This window comes from Bufo gargarizans, chromosome 9 (genome assembly GCF_014858855.1).
Source record: "Bufo gargarizans isolate SCDJY-AF-19 chromosome 9, ASM1485885v1, whole genome shotgun sequence".
NCBI classification, from domain to species: Eukaryota; Metazoa; Chordata; class Amphibia; order Anura; family Bufonidae; genus Bufo; species Bufo gargarizans.
The window spans coordinates 107,970,701-107,993,884 of NC_058088.1; the positions used below are offsets into that span (position 1 = coordinate 107,970,701).

The 23,184-nt window shown below is 45.9% G+C and overlaps 2 protein-coding genes across 2 annotated transcripts in view; both read left to right on the forward strand.

Moving 5' to 3' along the window:
* Positions 1-23,184, forward strand: part of SLC16A2 (solute carrier family 16 member 2) — a 158,312-nt gene that overhangs the window by 13,681 nt on the left and 121,447 nt on the right. The window lies entirely within an intron of this gene.
* Positions 10,145-15,620, forward strand: LOC122946197. The gene is made up of 2 exons (XM_044305635.1): positions 10,145-12,589; positions 12,632-15,620. Exons 1-2 carry the CDS (start codon positions 10,901-10,903, stop codon positions 15,128-15,130), a joined length of 4,188 nt encoding a protein of 1,395 aa, XP_044161570.1. The 5' UTR covers positions 10,145-10,900; the 3' UTR covers positions 15,131-15,620.

Genomic DNA, 23,184 nt, shown 5'->3' on the forward strand with positions numbered 1-23,184 from the left:
AGAGGGTGACATGGGAGCGTGCCGCCGTCCAGCCCGTATCGCCTGCCCCTCGCACATTGCGTAGGGTCTGCTCTGTGCAGAAACTTTCTGCAGTCATTTACCCCGACAGATGGTTTGACTTTGATGGCAGGGATGTGTTCCCTACAAACGTCCTCTGTGTCCTTAAACAGGACCTTTTTTAAGAGAGAGAGAGAAAAAAGGATAGGAGGCGGCGCCTCGTGTGTGTCGCTGTATGACCTAAAAGTCATAATATATAATCAGTTGCACTTACCATTTAGTGTTGTGATGAGTCACAACAACTGCAATTTGCCCGTCCAGCGTGCAGGATGCCTGTACTGCAGCCATATCATTTTTATTTTTATTTTTTTAGGGAATACCATATGATCCTTGTCATTTTTTGTGCATATTTTTCCCTTTTATTAGACATTCTATGTGATATTATAGTTGACCCAAAGCGGCACCCCCTTGTGGTCGTGGTGTGCCAATGCATATATTTGTTTTTATTTTATAAATCAATAAAGATAATTTTGATATATTTTTCTACATGTGTTGTAGTGTGTTTTGGTATTTGATATAGGTGATTTTTATGTCTTTAGGGACAGAGATGCCAGCAGTATATCACGTCTAAGGAAGAGGCGGTCCATCTTCAAAACGCGTCACGCTTGCCTGCTATTTCTTTTATGTTGAGTAAAGCTTTTCCACACCACCCTGATTTTTCTCTTTCAAGCCATAGTCCCTGTTATGGCCATTTGCGTGTCAAAGCAACAGTAGGAGCAGAAATCGGGGAGTGTCCATGTAACTAGCTGGTGGGAGGAGCTATAAACTAGCTGGGTTTTAGGGGCAGTGATAGGGGCGTGTCCATGTAACTGGGTGGGAGGAGCTATAAGACAAGATGTTAGACTGTAGAAACTGGGAGATGCCGCGCTGGGACCCGCAGTGCGGCAGGAAGTCATCACACATATAAACAACTATGTCAACAATCTGTTGGGGACCGTAGGAGCCATGCAGCAGTGTATAAACAATCTAAATACATCTGGGGATCCTTGACTCGGCTCGTAATAGTGAGTAAACAGTTAAAAAAAAAAAATACATTTTGATCCCGGACAATCCCTTTAAGGCGCTGCTGTCCACTGATTTCTCGCTATACACAGTACAGAGAAGTAGCTGTCCCTCATCAGTGAGGGCAGGAAGAGTCCACCGCTCATGAATGATAGGACTACACTGGGCTCAGCTGCAGCTAATAATGTGGGATTTTAAAGAATGTGCAAGACCTCCAGTAAGAGACTCCACACTGGAATCGGGGCCTCTGTCACTTCTTTATGCTGCATAAGGCTAAATGCACACAAACGTAAGGGCTCCGTGCCCGTGCTGCGGACCGCAAATTGCGGTCCACAATGCACAGGCACAGACCGTGGGGTCCGCGATTCGTATACGACGGTCCGCACTACAAAAAAGTAGTGCATGTGCTTCTTTTTTGCTGTGCGGAGGCACGGCCACAAACTCCACGGAAGCACTCCGTAGTACTTCCGTGGGGTTCTGATTCGTGCCTCCGTTCCGCATCTCTGTGATTGCGGACCCTTGACACTTGAATGGGTCCGTGATTCTGAATGCACACAGCTGGTACCCGTGTATTTGCGGACCCTCTGTATGCGGGCCGCAATACGGCCACGAGGGGCACACGGTCCTGTGCATGTAGCCTAACGCTTGAAATATACTGATTTCTGTATGGAAACCGAAGAAGAGACTGAGCGCAGACCTTTTCTCCTAAACGTCTGCAGGTGGAGGCTCCTGTACTACAAATGTGAGCCTTCCCTCTGTCTCTTATCCTCCATGAGTGGCGTACACCACGGACACCTGCCCTGTATTTATGGGTATGACTGCAGGTAGCATGTACATGACTATTATTTGGTATGGGGCTATTGTACTTTGACTCCTGTCTGCTCGTGCTGTAGAGCACTTGGACATTGCTGCAGTAAATCATGAGCCTCAGTTTCTTAGTTAATGGATTTCCTATTCTGCGTACAATGCTTTTCTAACTTCTAGCAGATATTCAACCTCCTTATGTTCCTATGCGTAATAGGACCCGTGGAAAGGAGCGATCATAGAGAGGGTATGGAGCATTATTTATTACTGGAAGGAACAGCTAGGATGGCCTTCTGTAAAAAGCAGTCAGTTGTAGTACAATATGCTTGCTTGCAAATGATTGTATCCTAAATTAACATACTGTGCGGAATTATACAAGGCTATATTTTGTTTTGTAGTATAATAGTATATTATAATAGTCATCTACAGATTCTGTAGGTCTGTGAATCCATTGTAGGTGCTAGTAAAATGGTGTGTGCTGTATCAATAGCCCTTCATTTGTGACAAGTGGCCTCCAGCAAAGAGAAAACTAGTTACCCAGATCTCGCAGGCCCCTATAGCAAAACTTACTATGGCTCCCCGCACCACCTAGTTTCCCAATATGCACGCGTCAGTCACTCCCAGGCAATGCAATGCAGAGCACAAGCCGCAATGCCCAGGTCTCTGACAAATTTTCATTTTTCTGTTAAGTGGAAGAAATTTAACATTATTTTTTTTATAAAACCGTTGCACCTCCACCTCACCCACTTAATCTGACTTGTATAACGGAAAGTTGTAACAGGTGCTTCGCAAATTTGGCACTAATTCTGAGCACCATATTTCTCACTACACTGATAAATGTTCTCCTCTATTACAAAGCTTAAAGAGGACCTTTCACTACAATAAAAAATCGAAACTAAGTATGCTGACGTGGAGAGCGGCGGCCAGGGATCTCCCTGCACTTACTATTATTCCTGGGCGCCGCTCCGTTCTCCCGGTATAGGCTCCGGTATCTTCAGATTTTCAGCTCAACTGGGAGGAGCCTGCTCTAGTTCTCCTGGGCGTCTCCTTCTCCCAGGCTGTAGCTCTGGCCAATTGCATCGCTCAGCTCAGGAGAACTAGGAGACACCCAGGAGAACTAGAGCAGGCTCCTCCCAGTTGAGCTGAAAATCTGAAGATACCAGAGCCTATACCGGGAGAACAGAGCAGCGCCCAGGGATAATAGTAAGTGCAGGGAGATCCCTGGGCGCCGCTCTACATGTCAGCATACTTAGTTTAGATTTTTTTTTTTTTATTGTAGTGAAAGGTCCTCTTTAAGAACTAAATTACACTGGCGCTTTTATCCTCTATGACCTATCACTGAAGCTGCGGTACTGCCACTGCTGCAAAATGCGGGAAAACTAATATCCATAATATGGTTCCACGCCTCAATATCCCACACTCATACAATACCATAAGCACAGGTAAACGTGCATTCGCAGCATTAATCCAAATATGTATATATGTACCTGTTTGAACTTTGCTGTCACTTATCTGCGCGTACCGATCCTCTCTTGTATGCTGGTACTTGTATATTAGAGTGGGATAGGGAGCCCTATGTAATTTTGTTAATTTGCGGTGGCACAGCTCGATGTTAGCTCACGCTCAAATCTGAGCGCTATGTGACGTCACTGAACTAGGTTACGGGTATCTAGGAGGGTCAAAAAAGCACCAACACATTTCGGATAATCGCTATCCTTCGTCAGGGATGTAGACAGTTTCTTCTAGCATTCCCTCCCATTTTTAACCCTTTGTTCCCTCTCATACGTTTCTCCTTCATTCAAATGCAAATAATTTAATCTGAGTAACCTTATTGGTGCTAATGTATTCATATAAAAAAAATCTGATGTGTCTCCGAAACGCGTTGGAGCTTTTTTTTTTTTTTTTTGACGCTCCTAGATACCCGTAACCCAGATCAGTGATGTCACATAGTGCTTGGATTGGAGCCTGAGCTAGCGAGTCTAACATCGGCCGGGGCAAGCTAATTTTTAACAAATCACATAGGGCTCCCTATCCCACTCTAATATACAAGTACCAGCATACAAGAGAGGATCGGTACGCGCAGAAAAGTGACAGCAAAGTTCAAACAGGTACATATATACATATTTGGATTGATGCTGTGAATGCATGTTTCCCTCTGCTTATGGTATTGTAGGAAGTGTGGGGTAATGTCGCGCGGAACTATATTATTGATATCTATTACAAAGCTGTTTGCCTGCAGTCACCACTAGGGGGAGCTCAGTGCATAGGAATTTATATACTTACCATTGATCTCTGAGCTCCACCTAGTGGCCACAACATGAAAAAAAACATTGTTTTCTTGCCCAGAGAAGAGGAAGTAATTCCGCTTCAGGCCCCCCTCCCCCAGCTCCATAGTAGTTGCGCGGTCTGCCTACATTGATGGTACGCCAATGATTTGCACAAAGTATTAGAAAAGTTATAGGGCATAAATGGGCTATAGACATGAATACTCACTTATGAAGCCTTTTGCCACTGGCCAGCAGCTGTCTTTAGGAGAACACTGGGTGCTGTAAAGTGCTGCCTGTAGTTAGACTTTAGAATTCCCACAGTAGCTGCTTAATGGCAGGACATTCAATATATTAGCAATGGGATGTAATTTGTGGTGGGAAAAATCCTCTGTAGATTTGTTGATGATTCCAATAGTAAAATTTTAAAAATGCGCAGTATAAACTGACATGCTGCAGATCTAAAATCCTCACCACAAGTCAATTTACGTTGCAGATTTATTTTAAATAAAAAAATAAAATATATAGATTTATTTTTTTATTTTTTTGCAGTATGTGGACAAGATTTCTTAATCTCATCCACGTTGCTGGTACTGTAAAGTGCTGCTGAGCCTTTCAGTCCCATGTGGACGCACCCATAAAGTGGCTGGCTGTCCAAGTTAATTATAAATTTGGCCCATGCCACCTAATGCTGTAAAATAAAAAGTGATTTATATTGTCCTCTTATTCTCTGGCACTGTTGGTCTGGAGCGTCTCCCACAGTTTGTTTGCAGTCAGCAGTGACGTGCAGGTGTGTGGCATGTGACTGCTGCAGCCAATCACTGTACTCAGCAGCCTATGGCTACTTTCACACTTGCCCTTTCCGCTATTGAGATCCGTCATAGGAGCTCAATAGCGGGGGCAAACCGCTTCCGTTTTGATGGCCTTATGCATCAGGATGTCTTCAGTTCAGTCCCTCTTAGGTTTTTTGGCCGGAGAAAATACTGCAGCATATTACCGCAGCCAAAAAGCCTGAACATTTGCCGGAATGCCGGATCTGGCATTAATTTCAATTGAAATGTATTAGTGCCGGATCCGGCATTAAAATTGCCGCATTGACGGATCCGTTCTTCCGGTCCGCGCATGCGTAGACCTTTTTTAATCTGTGAAAAAAAAAAATACCGGATCCGCTTTTCCAGATGACACCAGAGAGACGGATCCATTATTTCAATGCATTTGTCAGACGGATGACAAATGCCATCCATTTGCGTCTGGATTGCCGGATCTGGCAGGCGGTTCCGGCGACGGAACTGCCTGCTGGAATCCTCTGCCGCAAGTGTGAAAGTAGCCTTAAACTAAAGTGTGGTTCCGTTCTACTTCTAGGCATAAATAGCTTCAGTCCTCGGTAATGTCTAATGTGGCGGTAATAATTATATGACCTGTACACTACTATGGAGATCCTGCTGACGGCATTTATAGTGTGTGCCTCCACGACAGTCGGCTCGGTGGATTTACCGTATGTGTAATCTTGCGTAACTCTGCAGAAGCGGAGTGTCACTTTGATTTCCCATCATATAGAAAAGTAGGCCTGCATTCAAGCAGACTATGATTCAACGCCAAACAGGGATTATTAGAAAACATGTTCAAAGGGATTATTTTTAATTATGTAAGGATTAACGAATAGTTTTAATTATTTGTAACACATGATACAGTTTAAAGCTTTTTAGAATGTGCTTATTTTTCTCTGAAAGCCCTGACCGACATAGAAACATTTAATTTCGTTCAACAATTTAATTAATGTTACCCGCTTTGTGCACAGCAGTTTAATGGGAAATCCACATAAGTCAAGGTTGTGCGTACAATTACAGGTTTGTTCTTTTCCATCAAAAGTAGACGGCCTGAAAGGTACGGGTTTTCAGCAGGAAAAGTGCAGCATTTGTAGAAGCCAGGCCACTTGACGTATGAGGGAAGGGGAAGCTTTTGCTTTGAGTGGCGCGGAGGATGCTATCCCGCTGCTTCGGTGTATCTGTGAACACAACATATCCAGGAAATAAGGGAGTCAATCACGGGTTTATTTTGCAGCAGATTGAAAGGGGTTGTCCTGTAGGGGAGCAGATTTAACTCCCCTTCTAACAGTCCCAGCACTGCAGGTCCAGTCCTCAGGACCTCATTGGAGTAGAAGTGAGGATGTCAGTGGTCACGTCTATATGAATGGCACGACTGCTGATGCCAGTGATGGTCATTAGGTCACATGAATAATGGCTGTGATTAGGGATGAGCAAATTGACATCCAAAGTCAATTTGCATAAAACTTCGTTCTAATACAAGACCTCTGGGGAACATTTAACTGATATAGGTCAGTGGGGGCCCGCTGTTAGGAGAGGCTGGGTGCTTTGTGAGTGCTGCGGCCTCGGCCCGTGCAGCTCAGCCCTGTTGAAGTGAATGAGGCTGAGCAGCCATACCAAGCACAGCCGCTATACTATGTACTGTGCTTGATGAGCTGCGGGAGCCCACTGCGCCCACCAGAGCTCCGGTGAGTGTGGCGGTTCCCTGAAATGGCTGTTCAGAAGGGGTGACGGGACTTGGACCTCCTCCAATCTGATAATGATGACCTATCCTGAGGATTGGTCACCATTTTATTTACCTGGATAACACCTTTTAATTTCTGTGACGTTGTGTCCATGGGGCAGTGTCTATGTAGCCTGTTAGGTGGGAGGAGCTATAAACTAGCCGACTGTTTTTAGGGACGATGCTGCAGAAGTGCATCATGGGTCTGGTCACCGTTGGCAATTCTACTGATCATGGAGGCATTTTAACTACTATATGTTAGATCTGTTTTCAGTACAACATATTGAGTTTCATCAGGTCTGTCAGGGGTCCTGTATATTTGACAGCAATGATGGGACTGCAGGGAGAGAGATTCTTGCAACATATTGCAAAATGTGAGCCTGGTTTAAAGATCATAAACTATTAAAATTGTGCTCTATTCCAGCAAAACGTTTTTAACCCTTAAAGAGGACCTTTCACCAGAAAAAAGTATCTAAACTGACTATACAGACGTGTAGAGCGGCGCACAGGGATCACCCTGCACTTACTGTTATCCCCGGGCGCCGCTCCGTTCTCCGGTTATAGCCTCCGGTATGTTCCTAGTTAGGCTCCACCCAGGGGAACCTGCCGCGGTCTCCTTCTCCTATGCTGTAGCGCTGGCCAATCGCAGCGCTCAGCTCATAGCCTGGCTATGAGCTGAGCGCTGTGATTGGCCAGCGCTACAGCATAGGAGAAAGAGGCTATAACCGGAGAACGGAGCGGCGCCCGGGGATAACAGTAAGTGCAGGGGGATCCCTGGGCGCCGCTCTACACGTCTGTATAGTCAGTTTAGATACTTTTTTCTGGTGAAAGGTCCTCTTTTAAAATGAATACATTTTATTTCTATCTCTTAAAATCCGGAAAATTCATTCCATCTACATACAGACAGTAATCACTAAAGGTCCACTAAGATAAGACCCAAAGTAAGCACCTTTAGAACACCAGGGAATATAGGGAATCTGTCCCTGGTCTATTCCTTAGCCCAGGGACGACCCCTGATGGTGGGGACTCCCTGTCCTCGAACCTTGGCTATTACAACCCTCACACGACCCTACCGGGGTGGCGGAGGGTGTAAAGATACGTGATGCCCTAAATAGGTGCTTACTGACGGATAGATAATACAAAACACAAAAACAACAAATACATTAGGGCCTATTGGTGGACTATATATACACTCCTAGTCCTGATGTCAGGCAATTGGCTGAGTACACAGTCCACCATCAGATAAACATAAGTGAAAATATCCTGACGCGTTTCCCCCACTTTATGGGATCATCAGGGGGTCAATAGGATTTGGGTGATGGATATCAACATAGATAATAAGATATCCGTAATTATATAAATGATAGAAAAGGGCACCAGTTGTCAGTGGCTGGGGGAGATCTCAATCATTCGGACACGGTACAGACAGTTTAATCAGAGCACCAGGACCATCGCATAACTTTAGCTGGCGTTCATTGCAGACATGGTCTCTGTATGCTCACGTTAACATCAGAAGTCCAATGGTGCCGTTAATGTATTCCTTTAATCAACATAGATGACCCATAAATCTGTTGTCCGTCCTGGGATCCGGTCGTCCCAAACTCCTCATTCAGCCCAATGGGTCTTATCTTAGTGGTCCTTTAGTGATTACTGTCTGTATGTATATGGAATTAATTTTCCCGATTTTTAAGAGAAATACATTTTATTTCTTAATATTAAGGGTTAAACTGGAATAGAGTTTATGTTGACTAACCCAGATATCATTTACTTATTTGCTGGACTACTATTAAAATTGTGCCCCTCGAGCATAAGTGAAGTCCTTCTGTGCAGTTCCTTTGTAGAGCCTTCTCTTTCAAAGTCCGCCTGTTTGAGTGTGTGACCACTGAATCAGTAGTAAGAATTGCTATCATTGCCTGCCTCAGTCCTGGCCGTTCATACATTATAACCATTTACTTCTATCCAGTTAACCCTTTTAGCACCCATTTCAGGTGCTCTATTCAACCATAATGTATTCAATGCCTTTCCATACCCAGTCACATCTTAATGACGTTGAGGCCTTTTATACTGGGTAATGACCATGGTATGCAGTGACAACTGCTCCTAGCGTTTCTGGCTCTGACAAATGGTTGTCAATATAAATCTTCATGCAAGTTAAATGTATGCCATATATTATATGATATCCAAGTAAGACAGAAGGAAAGTTTTCAAATCTAATTAAAAACAACAACATGCCGTTATACAAGAAAATACTGCTGCACACGAGTCCTAAAAGGGCCAAGTATGACGATGACTTTAGTTTTGGTATGTCGGCTTATACAATATGGAAGTAAATCTACCTTCAAATACTGGAATTACAGAAAAAAAACTTTTCTGTGGGGCAGACTATAAGGGCAGTATGACAAAGAGAACTGTTTATATAATATATATATATATATATATAGATATATATACAGTACAGACCAAAAGTTTGGACACTCCTCATTCAAAGAGTTTTCTTTATTTTCATGACTATGAAAATCGTAGATTCACACTGAAGGCATCAAAACTATGAATTAACACATGTGGAATTATATACATAACAACAAAGTGTGAAACAACTGAAAATATGTCATATTCTAGGTTCTTCAAAGTAGCCACCTTTTGCTTTGATTACTGCTTTGCACACTCTTGGCATTCTCTTGATGAGCTTCAAGAAGTAGTCACCTGAAATGGTTTTCACTTCACAGGTGTGCCCTGTCAGGTTTAATAAGTGGGATTTCTTGCCTTATAAATGGGGTTGGGACCATCAGTTGCGTTGAGGAGAAGTCAGGTGGATACACAGCTGATAGTCCTACTGAATAGACTGTTAGAATTTGTATTATGGCAAGAAAAAAAGCAGCTAAGTAAAGAAAAACGAGTGGCCATCATTACTTTAAGAAATGAAGGTCAGTCAGTCAGCCGAAAAATTGGGAAAACTTTGAAAGTAAGGGCTATTTGACCATGAAGGAGAGTGATGGGGTTCTGCGCCAGATGACCTGGCCTCCACAGGCACCGGACCTGAACCCAATCGAGATGGTTTGGGGTGAGCTGGACCGCAGAGTGAAGGCAAAAGAGCCAACAAGTGCTAAGCATCTCTGGAAACTCCTTCAAGACTGTTGGAAGACCATTTCAGGTGACTACCTCTTGAAGCTTATCAAGAGAATGCCAAGAGTGTGCAAAGCAGTAATCAAAGCAAAAGGTGGCTACTTTGAAGAACCTAAAATATGACATATTTTCAGTTGTTTCACACTTGTTTGTTATGTATATAATTCCACATGTGTTCATAGTTTTGATGCCTTCAGTGTGAATCTCCAATTTTATAACAAGACACGGAGGCTCCTATTGCTTTAACCTTTCTTTACTTCTACCATAGCAGCAAAGAGAGAAAATGGTATACAAAAAAGAAACCATGGTAACAGACTCCTCCCCCTTATCCCAGTATATCCTTCCTTGTCTGTCTGAGCTCTTCCTCTTTCTTTGCTGCTACCAGGCAGATAAGTACTCTCCAGCTCTGTGGCATTGCTCAGGGTCTGGTATATTTGTATTTTTATGTGCTTGGATTATCGGTTCGTTCGGTTTCTTTATTAGATTCTGATTAGACTCTTATCGTAGATACATATTTCTCTCCTGTATATATATATATTTATTTATCTAGGGTACGTATATATATGTATATGTTTTTTCGTTCAGGTACTTCTGTGGCCGTTCTGCCTAGGGGTTTGTCCTTATAACAGTTTTTGCGGCTTCCCCGCTTTCCCCCCGTGTGATCCGTTTCTCTGCCCTGTCATCCTTGTCCCTCGTTACCTCAGACTGCGCCGCCATTGCGCGCGCTTTCTGCTTCTTCTTCCTCTCCTTCTCGCCCGAAGTCTCGCGAGTTCGAGATTTCGCGCGCGTTTTTTTCGCATATTTTCGCATTTTCGCATTTTTTCGCATTCGGCTGCTACTGACGGCGAGATCTCGCGAGATTTCGCCGTCCCTGTGCGTTTCCCCGCTCTGCACACACCGGACATCCCGCTCTGCACAGCGCATCTCCTGGCGGTCTTTTTCCACTGCTCTTGAGCCTTGTAAGTTCTGTTTTATTCCATTTCGTCTACCCACTAGCTGGCTATGATTCCTGGCTTCATTATCCCCTTTTCTCTTTTTCTCCTCTAGTGCTATTTTTGCTGCTCCGGTCGGGGTGACTAACCCCTGCCTTTTGCTACTTCACCATGTCTGTCAGAAAGAATTCCGTTGCCTCTGTGGCCCCTAGTGAAGCCCCCCAAGTAGATCAGGGTTCCCCTGCGCAGGATAGGAGGTCCGAGGTGATCCACCCGGACGACCATGAGGTGGCACTGCAAAGATCCATATCTAATGCCATTATAACCGCCATGGGTTCGATGTCATCTGCATTGACCCAGTCTATATCTCAGGCCCTTATGGCGCGCCCTGCTACTACTACCCAGGTTTTGGTCCCACCTCCAGGACCACCTCCTATTGTCTCCAGAACACCTCAGATTGATGGGCCATCCCCATCCCAAGACAACGCGCTTCAGTCGCGTAAACGAGCTTGTACCCGCCAGGCAGAAAAAACGCGGGCATGGAAGACTGCCAGGTCTCTACCTGAGCCTAGGTCAGACTCTGATAGGGAGTCAGAGGAGGAGACTCATGACAACGTCTATGAATTGACGGATGAGGTGGAGGACGATTTGGCGGATATTGCTGTGGATCCGGTTCGTAATCTAGACCCGGAAGCCCCGTTACTACAACAGGGATCAGCAGAGGATCTCTTATTGGATCCGTCTGGGGAACCGCTGTTTAACCCCGAGGAGCTGCATCATCCCCGCTCCGCGGAATGGATGCCCGCCACACATGTGGCGCAGTATATGGAGGCTCGCATACGCAATCCGCTTAGTAAGGAATCGCGTAATAAGTTGCGGGCGGAGTGCCCTCGTCCTTTAATACCACACAAAGTGTGCGAGACGCCATCAGTGGATCCAAAGATGGTCCAGTTTCTGGCGAAGACGGGGTTTAACCCCCGTAAAGGGCTAGACGCGGCCTTGAAGGCTGTCCAAGACAAGCTACTGGACATTACAGGTCCTTTAGCAAAGATTTTCGATTTGGCTGAGTCCGCTATCGCGGCAGGTAGCCAGGTAGACCCTATAGAATTGAGAGGTTGGGCCCAGCGAGCCATATGCGTAGCGGGTAATACCAATACCTCGCTCGCCATTGAAAGGCGGAAGGCAATACTAATTAAGATCGAGCCAAAGCTCTCGAACTTAGCATTGACTGAAGCGGGCAAGGACGCCCAGGGGTTGCTCTTTGGCGACTCTTTTATTAAAGAGCTAGGGAAATATGTAGGAGCTTTTACGGCTCTTGATAAAGCCCAGACTTCGATGCGTCGAGTCTTTCAAGGGCGTTTTTCCAACAGGGCCGGCAGTGCTAGGGGCCGACTGTCCGGCCGTTCCAACTTTCATGCCAGAGGTTCCGGCAGAGGCTCCTTTAATTATAGAGCATCCCTCCAGGATCAGAGACATCAGCCGTCCTTTTTTCCCTCACGAGGCGCTCCCTTCAGGTCACGAGGTTTCCGAGGGAATCCAGGCTCCCGTCGACCATTCGGTAAGTTATGTTCTTCGTCCCCCTCCTTTTTTAGACCATTTAGTCGGGGGCAGACTCCGATTCTTTTCTCATGTGTGGTCAGGCATAACCTCAGACCAATGGGTCCTTTCTACTGTGCAGGGGTTCACAATAGATCTGATTGCCGATCCGAGCTCCATCCCAGCCCCCCCTACGGTACCACTGTCCTATGCGGCACGGTCCCAATTTCAGAGGGAATTGTCGGATCTTCTGCAGAAAGGCGCGATCGAACGCGCACCGGAGAATCGTGGGGGTGTCATCAGCAGTATTTTCCTGGTGCAAAAGAAAGGGGGCCAGATGCGCCCGGTGATCAATTTGAAAGCCCTGAACAATTTTGTACAATACCGACATTTCAAGATGGAGGGCATCCATCTTTTGAGGGATCTGCTCCTTCCAGGCGATTGGTTGGCCAAGATAGATCTCCAAGACGCCTATCTCACGGTCCCAGTGTCCCCCTCTTCAAGAGACCTGCTGCGGTTCCTGTGGAACGGTCAGGCCTGGCGCTTCACCTGCCTTCCGTTCGGCCTGTCCTCCGCCCCCTGGTGCTTTACCAAGATCATGCGCCCAGTGGTGGCTTGGCTTCGCAGCAGAGGTGTTCGTCTGATCGTCTACCTGGACGATATCTTGATCATGGCCCAATCACGGGCTCTCTTGTTGAGACACCTCCACTTGACGGTGACGCTCGTTTCCGACTTGGGGTTCATTGTCAACCAGGAGAAATCCTGTTTGACCCCCTCCAGATCCATAGAGTTCTTGGGTTTCCAGGTGAACTCGGAAGAATTATCCCTCAGTCTTCCACTCTCGAAAGTCAAGGCTATCCGCAAGGAGTTGAAGCATGCTCTACGCCTACCTCAGATGTCGTTGCGGCATTTGGCAAGGATAATCGGACTTCTGGCCTCCTCAATACAGGCCATTTTCCCAGCCCCCCTCCATTATCGTGCGTTGCAGCGCCTCAAAATTGCTCACCTTCGGTCGGGGGCCTCTTACGCAGATTTGGTCTCATTAGATGCCGAGACGACGGACGAGATGAGATGGTGGATCCACAACCTGTCAGTGTGGAATGGCAGAGCGATCGTGGGTCCCCAACCGGATCTGATCATAGAATCCGATGCGAGCCTGCACGGATGGGGAGCACATTGCAGTGGTGTGTCCACGGGCGGTCCATGGTCTCCAGAAGAATCCCATCTTCACATCAACGCCCTGGAACTCCTAGCAGGGTCGTTTGCCATTCGCAGTTTTGCCAATGGTGTGGTCAGCTCAGCCATCAGGCTCCGCATGGACAATATATCTGCGGTCAGGTACGTCAATTGTATGGGTGGCACACGGTCGGTGGTTCTGACCCATTTGGCGAAGGATTTTTGGGAATTCTGTCTCGACAGGAACATCTCTGTGGTGGCCGAGTACCTTCCAGGCCTTCACAACACTCTGGCGGACTGGAGTTCTCGCTACATATCGGACTCCAGCGACTGGAAGTTAGACGAGACGTTTTTTTCTGCTATTTCTTCTCTGTGGGGTCCCTTTGCAGTCGACCTCTTCGCTTCCCGTTTGAATACCCAACTGCCCAGGTTTTTCAGCTGGAGGCCGGATCCCTTGGCGGAGGCAGTGGACGCTCTGCTTCAACATTGGGGAGGAGCGTTGATGTACGCATTCCCTCCCTTCGCGCTCATTCCACGAGTGCTCCTTCAGGTTCGTCAGCAGTTGGCGAACCTGGTTCTGATTGTTCCGTTTTGGAGAACCCAGTCCTGGTTCCCTCAGATCCTGGAACTTCTAGTGGACTTTCCGTTTCTCCTTCCCACTCAGGTGTCACTACTCCAAGGGCCTGCAGGAGAAGTTCACCCACTCCTGCAGAACGGGTCGCTACGCCTCCTAGCTTGCAAGATATCGGGAGTCCAGGAGGAGGCGCTGGACTTTCAGGAACAGCTAGGTTCTTATTGGACTGCGCTTGGGCGCCCGGGACGAGACGGGCTTATCGAGCCGCCTGGGGTTCTTGGTCTCGCTGGTGCGTCGACCGGACTCTGGATCCCGTTACGGCCCCTGTCAATTCCATCTTAGCCTTTTTATCCTCACTTTTTGAGGCAGGGAAGGCTTACCGCACCATCAATGTCTTTAGGTCAGCAATTTCCTCCAGACACAACGGTGTCGACGGCCGTCCAGCGGGTCAACACCCCCTGGTCTGTCGTTTACTCAAGGGTTCACGTTTGGCCCGACCACCTCGGCCACGGTTTTCGTCTACCTGGGATGTGTCGGATGTCTTGCAATTTCTAGTCAGTTGGCCCTCAAATGAGCTATTGTCGTTACGTCAGTTATCGGCCAAATTGGTCACTTTATTCTGTTTAATCTCCTGTAAGAGAGTTTCGGATGTGCGTGCTTTGGATTGGGACGCCAGATCCTTCACCCCGGAGGGGGTCCACTTTAACATTTCCCGTCGCACGAAAACCAGTATCCGGTCGGTCTCTTACCCCCGTTTTCCGACTTCTCCACAGCTATGTCCTGTAGCGTGCTTACGCGAGTATGAGGACAGAACCCGTCCACTGCGGTCTCTTTCTCTCCCCCACTTATTCATTTCGTTTCGCAGCCCGTTTGCTCCGGTTACCAGTGTTACGTTATCTCGCTGGGTCAAGTGGATTCTATCCCTTTCCGGGATTGATACGTCTATCTTCACGGCACATTCGGTCCGCAGTGCGACAGCTACGTCCATGACGTTATCTGGGGCTCGTTTGGAGGATGTTATGAGATTGGCGGATTGGTCCAGATCTTCCACTTTCCGGGAGTTTTATTTCCGACCGGCTTCGCATGCTTTTGATTCTATAGTGGCTCAGCTTTAAACAAGCAATAGGAGCCTCCGTGTCTTGTTATAAAATTATGGGATTTTACTAAAGTATGACGTAAAGTCATGATTTTATTAAAGACACGGAGGCGAGTATTGCCCTCCCTGGACCCACCCCTTGGGGTTTTTGACGTAAGTATGTTTTGTTGATTTACCGTATGGTCAGAATTTTAAAGTTGTTACTGTGTTTCCAACTAGTGGATCCTATGTTTCTAATGCACTGGATTATGCTCTTAGAAGGTTTTTCTCTTATTTCCTTTTTTCCTAGGTTGAGAGGCTTACGGCTTCATGTTTTAGAGTTACACAGTTCCGGTCGGAGGTCCAGTTGTGGCGGTCCAAGCCGACGAGTTCAAGGGGTTTTTTCGTTACCCGGTGGTTTCGGCGTCTGTTGTTCCGGTTGACCAGCGCTGTTTGAGACACAAAGAAAGAGGAAGAGCACAGACAGACAAGGAAGGATATACTGGGATAAGGGGGAGGAGTCTGTTACCATGGTTTCTTTTTTGTATACCATTTTCTCTCTTTGCTGCTATGGTAGAAGTAAAGAAAGGTTAAAGCAATACTCGCCTCCGTGTCTTTAATAAAATCATGACTTTACGTCATACTTTAGTAAAATCCCATAATTTTCATAGTCATGAAAATAAAGAAAACTCTTTGAATGAGAAGGTGTGTCCAAACTTTTGGTCTGCACTGTGTGTATGTATGTATGTGTATGTGTGTGTGTGTGTATGTATATATATATATATATATATATATATATGAGTCCAGCGGGAGCACCAACCAAGGAATGTGGACAATGTCCACAAGGGCAGCGGCAGTACCCCAATAATACAGCTTGTAGAAATAGGACTGCACTCCAATTGAAAGTGAAAATAGTGAACTTTTATTCACCCATAATATGGCAACTTTTGCAACGTTTCGGCTTCCAGCTGGAAGAAGGCTCTTGTGAGCCGAAACGTCGCAAAAGTTGCCATATTATGGGTGAATAAAAGTTCACTATTTTCACTTTCAATTGGAGTGCAGTCCTATTTCTACAAGATATATATATATATATATATATATATATATATATATATATATATATATATATATATATATATATATACACATACACTCACTCAAGTGGCTCTACCTTGTTTCTTGTGAACTGCAATGTGGTGTTTTTTTAATTCTTTTTTTTATTTTATTTATATTTTTTTTGTTATGAAAATTGGTATTTTTTCAATAAAAAAAAAAAAAGGTTTTGCTTGCCATCGATATCAGTCGTATACATTGTATACCTTGTGTACTTAGCGAAGCCTGTCATGGGAGCAAAGTATTATATTTACCAAAATCCATCAGGGGTGGTTGTGCTTGCACACTATAAGAAAAAGCGCTGGCCTCTGTACAGGATCGTGGGAGCGCACATAGACTGGTGCTTTTTTCCTATAGTGTGCAAACACGGCCACCGCTGTGGGATTGCAGGGAGGTCGTAACCATTGAAACTAACAGTGTATAATGTGATGGAAAAATTAATCCAGCCAGGAAAGGAAGCCATATGGATAATCACAATACATTAGGAAGTGGATTGTATTAACTTTCTCTACATTATAAATGGCATTTGCTGAAGTGACACAAACCCTTGTCTGCAGTAGTTTTGGTAACTGCTGCAGTGGAGAACAGATATAAATCTTCTGATTTACATTCTTTTTATTTTTACATATACACATTCTTTTATAAATGAGGGACACCATATTTATAGATAGAAGGGCATTTTATTTCTGTATTATTTTAATATTGCTACGTTACATTGTAACACAGACAAAATTATAGTTACAAACGTTTTGCAGCCATCACAGAATCTAACGTTTGACAGGAAGTCTTGGGAACGTCTTGAAGGAAGCAAGCCCAATCATTGTTTTACAGTTTGACTTTCATAGAATCAAAGAGTTCAGGTTTTCTAGATAACGGCTTTTAACAACTAACTTTCCAGAAAAATTACTTGAATGTAGATGTTCAAGAGATTGATTTGAAAATGAAGAACAAGTCAAGAATGATGTTGAATGGATTAGGCAGTGGCTGAGGGACAGACAACAGAGGGTTGTAGTCAATGGAGTATATTCAGACCAAGGTCTTGTTACCAGTGGGGTACCTCAGGGATCTTTTCTGAGACCCATATTGTTTAATATCTTTATCAGCGAAATTGCAGAGGGCCTCGATGGTAAGGTGTGTCTTTTTGCTGATGACACAAAGATTTGTAACAGGGTTGATGTTCCTGGAGGGATACACCAAATGGAAAAGGACTTAGGAAAACTAGAGGAATGGTCAAAAATCTGGCAACTAAAATTTTATGTTGATAAGTGCAAGATAATGCACCTGGGGCGTAAAAACCCAAGAGCAGAATATAAAACCAGTGATACAGTCCTAACCTCAGTATCTGAGGAAAGGGATTTAGGGGGTCATTATTTCAGAAGACTTAAAGGTAGGCAGACAATGTCATAGAGCAGCAGGAAATGCTAGCAGAATGCTTGGGTGTATAGGGAGAGGCATTACCAATAGACAGAGGGAGGCGCTCATGCCGCTCTACAGAGCACTAGTGAGACCTCATTTGGAGTATTGTGCTCAGTACTGGAGACCATATCTCCAGAAGGATATTGATACTTTGGAGAGAGTTCAGAGAAGAGCTACTAAACTGAACATGGATTGCAGGATAAAACTTACCAGGAAAGGTTAAAGGACCTTAACATGTATAACTAGGAAGGAAGACGAGACAGAGGGGATATGATAGAAAATGTTAAATACATAAAGGGAATCAACAAGGTAAAAGAGGAGAGAATATTTAAAACAAGAAAAACTGCTACAAGAGGACATAGTTTTAAACCTTTGCCCCTCTAATTTAAAACTAATATCAGGAAGTATTACGTCACTGAGAGAGTAGTGGATGCATGGAATAGCCTTCCTGCAGAAGTGGTAGCTGCAAATACAGTGAAGGAGTTTAAGTATGCATGGGATAGGCATAAGGCCATCCTTCATATGAGATAGGGCCAGGGGCTATCCATAGTATTCAGTATATTGGGCAGACTAGATGGGCCAAATGGTTCTTATCTGCCGACACATTCTATGTTTCTGATTGCTCTTCTGATGCAATTTTGAACTTAGGACTTTTAAGGCCAGTTTCACACTAGCGGCAGCTTTCTCTGGCAGTTGAGCAGTCTGCCGGATCTGTGCTGCCGCTAGTGCACACCTGCCCCCGGACTACCGCTCCGACCCCATTAACTATAATGGGGGTGGGCTGGAGTTCCGGCGGCAGCACGGCAAACATGCTGAGAGGCGGCCAGAATAAAACTACGACCTACGGCGTCTCGCGTGCACTAGCAGCAGCATGGATTCGGCAGGCTGTTCACCTGCTAATGTGAAACTAGCCTAAGTCCGAAGAAAAGAAAAAACCTGTAGTTAAATTCAAAAGGGTTGTCTCACAGCAAATGGCATTTATCATGTAGAAGAAATTAATACGAGGCACTTATAATGTATTGTGATTGCCCATATTGCCTCCTCTGCTGGCTTGATCCATTTTCCCCATCACATTATACACTGCTAGTTTCCAGGGGTTATGGCCATCACTGCAGCGCAGATACAAGGTGGCCAGGACGGGAGCTCCCACAGTCCCCACCACCAGGGAAGCCAGCACTTCTTGCTATAGTGTGGAAGCACAACCATGGCTGCTGGATTGCAGGGTGATTGTAACCCCTGTAATCGAGCAGTGTATAATGTGATGGGGAAAATGGATCAAGTCGGCAAAGGAGGCAATATGGACAATTAGTAGATGCTTACATTAACTTTCTCTACAGGACAAATGCCACTTGCTGAAGTCAGACAACCCCATTCCGTTATATATGCCTTTCAATAAGGGCCTTTTACGTGGGGTGATGATCCCTGTGTGATCGTTTGTACTCAGTCATTGCCCAGTATAAATATTCCCAATGATCAAACAGATGATAAAAGAGCATTTTTATTATTCAGTGTCACTTTTGTATGGACATAAAGATTACGATTTGTCAGCAGCATATCCTTTCATGTGAACGATGAACATGCTGCTGACAATAATGCTGACCTCTGAGAGGATGGGGGAATAATGCTGACCTCTGAGAGGATGGGGGAATAATGCTGACCTCTGAGAGGATGGGGGAATAATGCTGACCTCTGAGAGGATGGGGGAATAATGCTGACCTCTGAGAGGATGGGAGAATAATGCTGACCTCTGAGAGGATGGGGGAATGAGAGGATGGGGGAATGAGAGGATGGGGGAATAATGCTGACCTCTGAGAGGATGGGGGAATGAGAGGATGGGGGAATAATGCTGACCTCTGAGAGGATGGGGGAATAATGCTGACCTCTGAGAGGATGGGAGAATAATGCTGACCTCTGAGAGGATGGGGGAATGAGAGGATGGGGGAATAATGCTGACCTCTGAGAGGATGGGGGAATGAGAGGATGGGGGAATAATGCTGACCTCTGAGAGGATGGGGGAATAATGCTGACCTCTGAGAGGATGAGGGAATAATGCTGACCTCTGAGAGGATGGGGGAATAATGCTGACCTCTGAGAGGATGGGGGAATAATGCTGACCTCTGAGAGGATGGGGGAATAATGCTGACCTCTGAGAGGATGGGGGAATAATGCTGACCTCTGAGAGGATGGGGGAATAATGCTGACCTCTGAGAGGATGGGAGAATAATGCTGACCTCTGAGAGGATGGGGGAATGAGAGGATGGGGGAATAATGCTGACCTCTGAGAGGATGGGGGAATAATGCTGACCTCTGAGAGGATGAGGGAATAATGCTGACCTCTGAGAGGATGGGGGAATAATGCTGACCTCTGAGAGGATGGGAGAATACTGCTAACCTCTGAGAGGATGGGGGAATGAGAGGATGGGGGAATAATGCTGACCTCTGGGAGGATGGGGGAATGAGAGGATGGGGGAATAATGCTGACCTCTGAGAGGATGGGGGAATAATGCTGACCTCTGAGAGGATGGGGGAATAATGCTGACCTCTGAGAGGATGGGGGAATAATGCTGACCTCTGGGAGGATGGGGGAATGAGAGGATGGGGGAATAATGCTGACCTCTGAGAGGATGGGGGAATAATGCTGACCTCTGAGAGGATGGGAGAATAATGCTGACCTCTGAGAGGATGGGGGAATGAGAGGATGGGGGAATAATGCTGACCTCTGAGAGGATGGGGGAATGAGAGTATGGGGGAATAATGCTGACCTCTGAGAGGATGGGGGAATAATGCTGACCTCTGAGAGGATGGGAGAATAATGCTGACCTCTGAGAGGATGGGGGAATGAGAGGATGGGGGAATAATGCTGACCTCTGAGAGGATGGGGGAATGAGAGGATGGGGGAATAATGCTGACCTCTGAGAGGATGGGGGAATAATGCTGACCTCTGAGAGGATGAGGGAATAATGCTGACCTCTGAGAGGATGGGGGAATAATGCTGACCTCTGAGAGGATGGGGGAATAATGCTGACCTCTGAGAGGATGGGGGAATAATGCTGACCTCTGAGAGGATGGGAGAATAATGCTGACCTCTGAGAGGATGGGGGAATGAGAGGATGGGGGAATAATGCTGACCTCTGAGAGGATGGGGGAATAATGCTGACCTCTGAGAGGATGAGGGAATAATGCTGACCTCTGAGAGGATGGGAGAATACTGCTAACCTCTGAGAGGATGGGGGAATGAGAGGATGAGGGAATAATGCTGACCTCTGAGAGGATGGGGGAATAATGCTGACCTCTGGGAGGATGGGGGAATGAGAGGATGGGGGAATAATGCTGACCTCTGAGAGGATGGGGGAATAATGCTGACCTCTGAGAGGATGGGGGAATAATGCTGACCTCTGAGAGGATGGGGGAATAATGCTGACCTCTGAGAGGATGGGGGAATAATGCTGACCTCTGAGAGGATGGGGGAATACTGCTAACCTCTGAGAGGATGGGGGAATACTGCTAACCTCTGAGAGGATGGGGGAATACTGCTAACCTCTGAGAGGATGGGGGAATACTGCTAACCTCTGAGAGGATGGGGGAATACTGCTAACCTCTGAGAGGATGGGGGAATACTGCTAACCTCTGAGAGGATGGGGGAATACTGCTAACCTCTGAGAGGATGGGGGAATAATGCTGGCCTATGAGAGGATGGGGGAATAATGCTGACCTCTGAGAGGATGGGGGAATAATGCTGACCTCTGGGAGGATGGGGGAATGAGAGGATGGGGGAATAATGCTGACCTCTGAGAGGATGGGGGAATAATGCTGACCTCAGAGGATGGGGGAATAATGCTGACCTCTGAGAGGATGGGGGAATAATGCTGACCTCTGAGAGGATGGGGGAATACTGCTGACCTCTGAGAGGATGGGGGAATACTGCTGACCTCTGAGAGGATGGGGGAATACTGCTGACCTCTGAGAGGATGGGGGAATACTGCTAACCTCTGAGAGGATGGGGGAATACTGCTAACCTCTGAGAGGATGGGGGAATACTGCTAACCTCTGAGAGGATGGGGGAATACTGCTAACCTCTGAGAGGATGGGGGAATACTGCTAACCTCTGAGAGGATGGGGGAATAATGCTGACCTCTGAGAGGATGGGGGAATAATGCTGACCTCTGAGAGGATGGGGGAATAATGCTGACCTCTGAGAGGATGGGGGAATAATGCTGACCTCTGAGAGGATGGGGGAATAATGCTGACCTCTGAGAGGATGGGGGAATAATGCTAACCTCTGAGAGGAAGGCCTCATGCACGTGGCCGTTGCATGGCTGTGCCTGTATTGCGGCCCACAAACACTTCACTTGAATGGGTCGGCAATCTGGAAGGAGCGGAAGCACTACGGTTAAATGGGTCTGGATCTGTCTGTGGCATGGTGCCCGTGCAGTGGGGACTGCAAATTGCGGTCCCCAATGCACAGAACAGCCGGCACACATTCGTGTGCATGAGGAGGAATTGCAACATCAAATTATAAGTAAATGCCTTGGGCGGCTTGGGCTGTGCCCCCGCCTGCTTTTAACAAACATGGCAGAGGAGAGGCTTGGTAAAATTAGCAGATACATTATTTTATTGTACAAAGGATACTATGGCAGTTGTTGTGTTCACGTTGTGCTTGTCTTGTTTACTACTAGCAGGTTATTGATATTGTTTTTCTTTTAGAATAATGGCAGCTGATTTGGGCTTTATGCCATCGCTGATAGATGTATTCATTGGACTGCTTTCTGACCCAGATGAAGCTGTTCCAATTATTTACTTTTATAATGCCGTTTTCCGGGCCCCTTTCACTGACCTTGGCACCGGATCTCTCAACAGCATCCTCTTGTTCCAACTTCAAAGTGTTCATTAAATATAAAAAAGCCATCAATGTGCTTTGAAGCTCTGAAGTGGACAATATAGAGACCCGCTGAAGGTCTACTTTAATGAGGAATTATTACTATAATGATTATCTGCTCACATTTGGCACAGCCATTGATTCAGTTGGCTGCAGGAAGTTTGCTGCTTTTTATTTCTAAACCTGTTGGGGGAGGTTTATCAGGAGTCCTTTTTGCTTGAGTCGGCCTTGGCACAATTTACACGTTGTTTAATACGTTTGGAGCATCTTTTAATATGTGTAGAGACGTTACTGCAGTTTTTGTAACCCCTCCCTACTTGAAGTAAGTCGCATTTCTTAAATCTGTAGTAAACCTATTCACCTACCTGTATGTGCCCACTTCCCACCATACTTTTCAAAAGTGTCAAGAATGGTGTGAAAATATAAAAAGTTTAAAATTTTTTAACAAAACGTTTGAACTAAAATTTTTAACTATTTTACGCCGGGAATTTGGCATATGTGCTGCAATTGAGAACTAAATGAACTCTTTGTACGTCACTAGTTTTTACTGCCCCAAATTTTACTTATTTGACAAATCTTAAAAGTCTTGCTTGTGGAAGCCCATTTTGTCAGTGTAAAACAGGTCCAGCACTGCCACACCTATTCTCCCCACTACTGCAACCATCACATGCCTATACAACGCAATCAAC

Coding starts and splice junctions, on each gene's coding strand:
- LOC122946197 (XM_044305635.1), top strand. CDS start 10,901: ATGTCTGTCAGAAAGAATTCCGTTGCCTCTGTGGCCCCTAGTGAAGCC. Junction 12,590..12,631: donor AGTATTTTCCTGGTGCAAAA/GAAAGGGGGCCA, acceptor TTTGAAAGCCCT/GAACAATTTTGTACAATACC.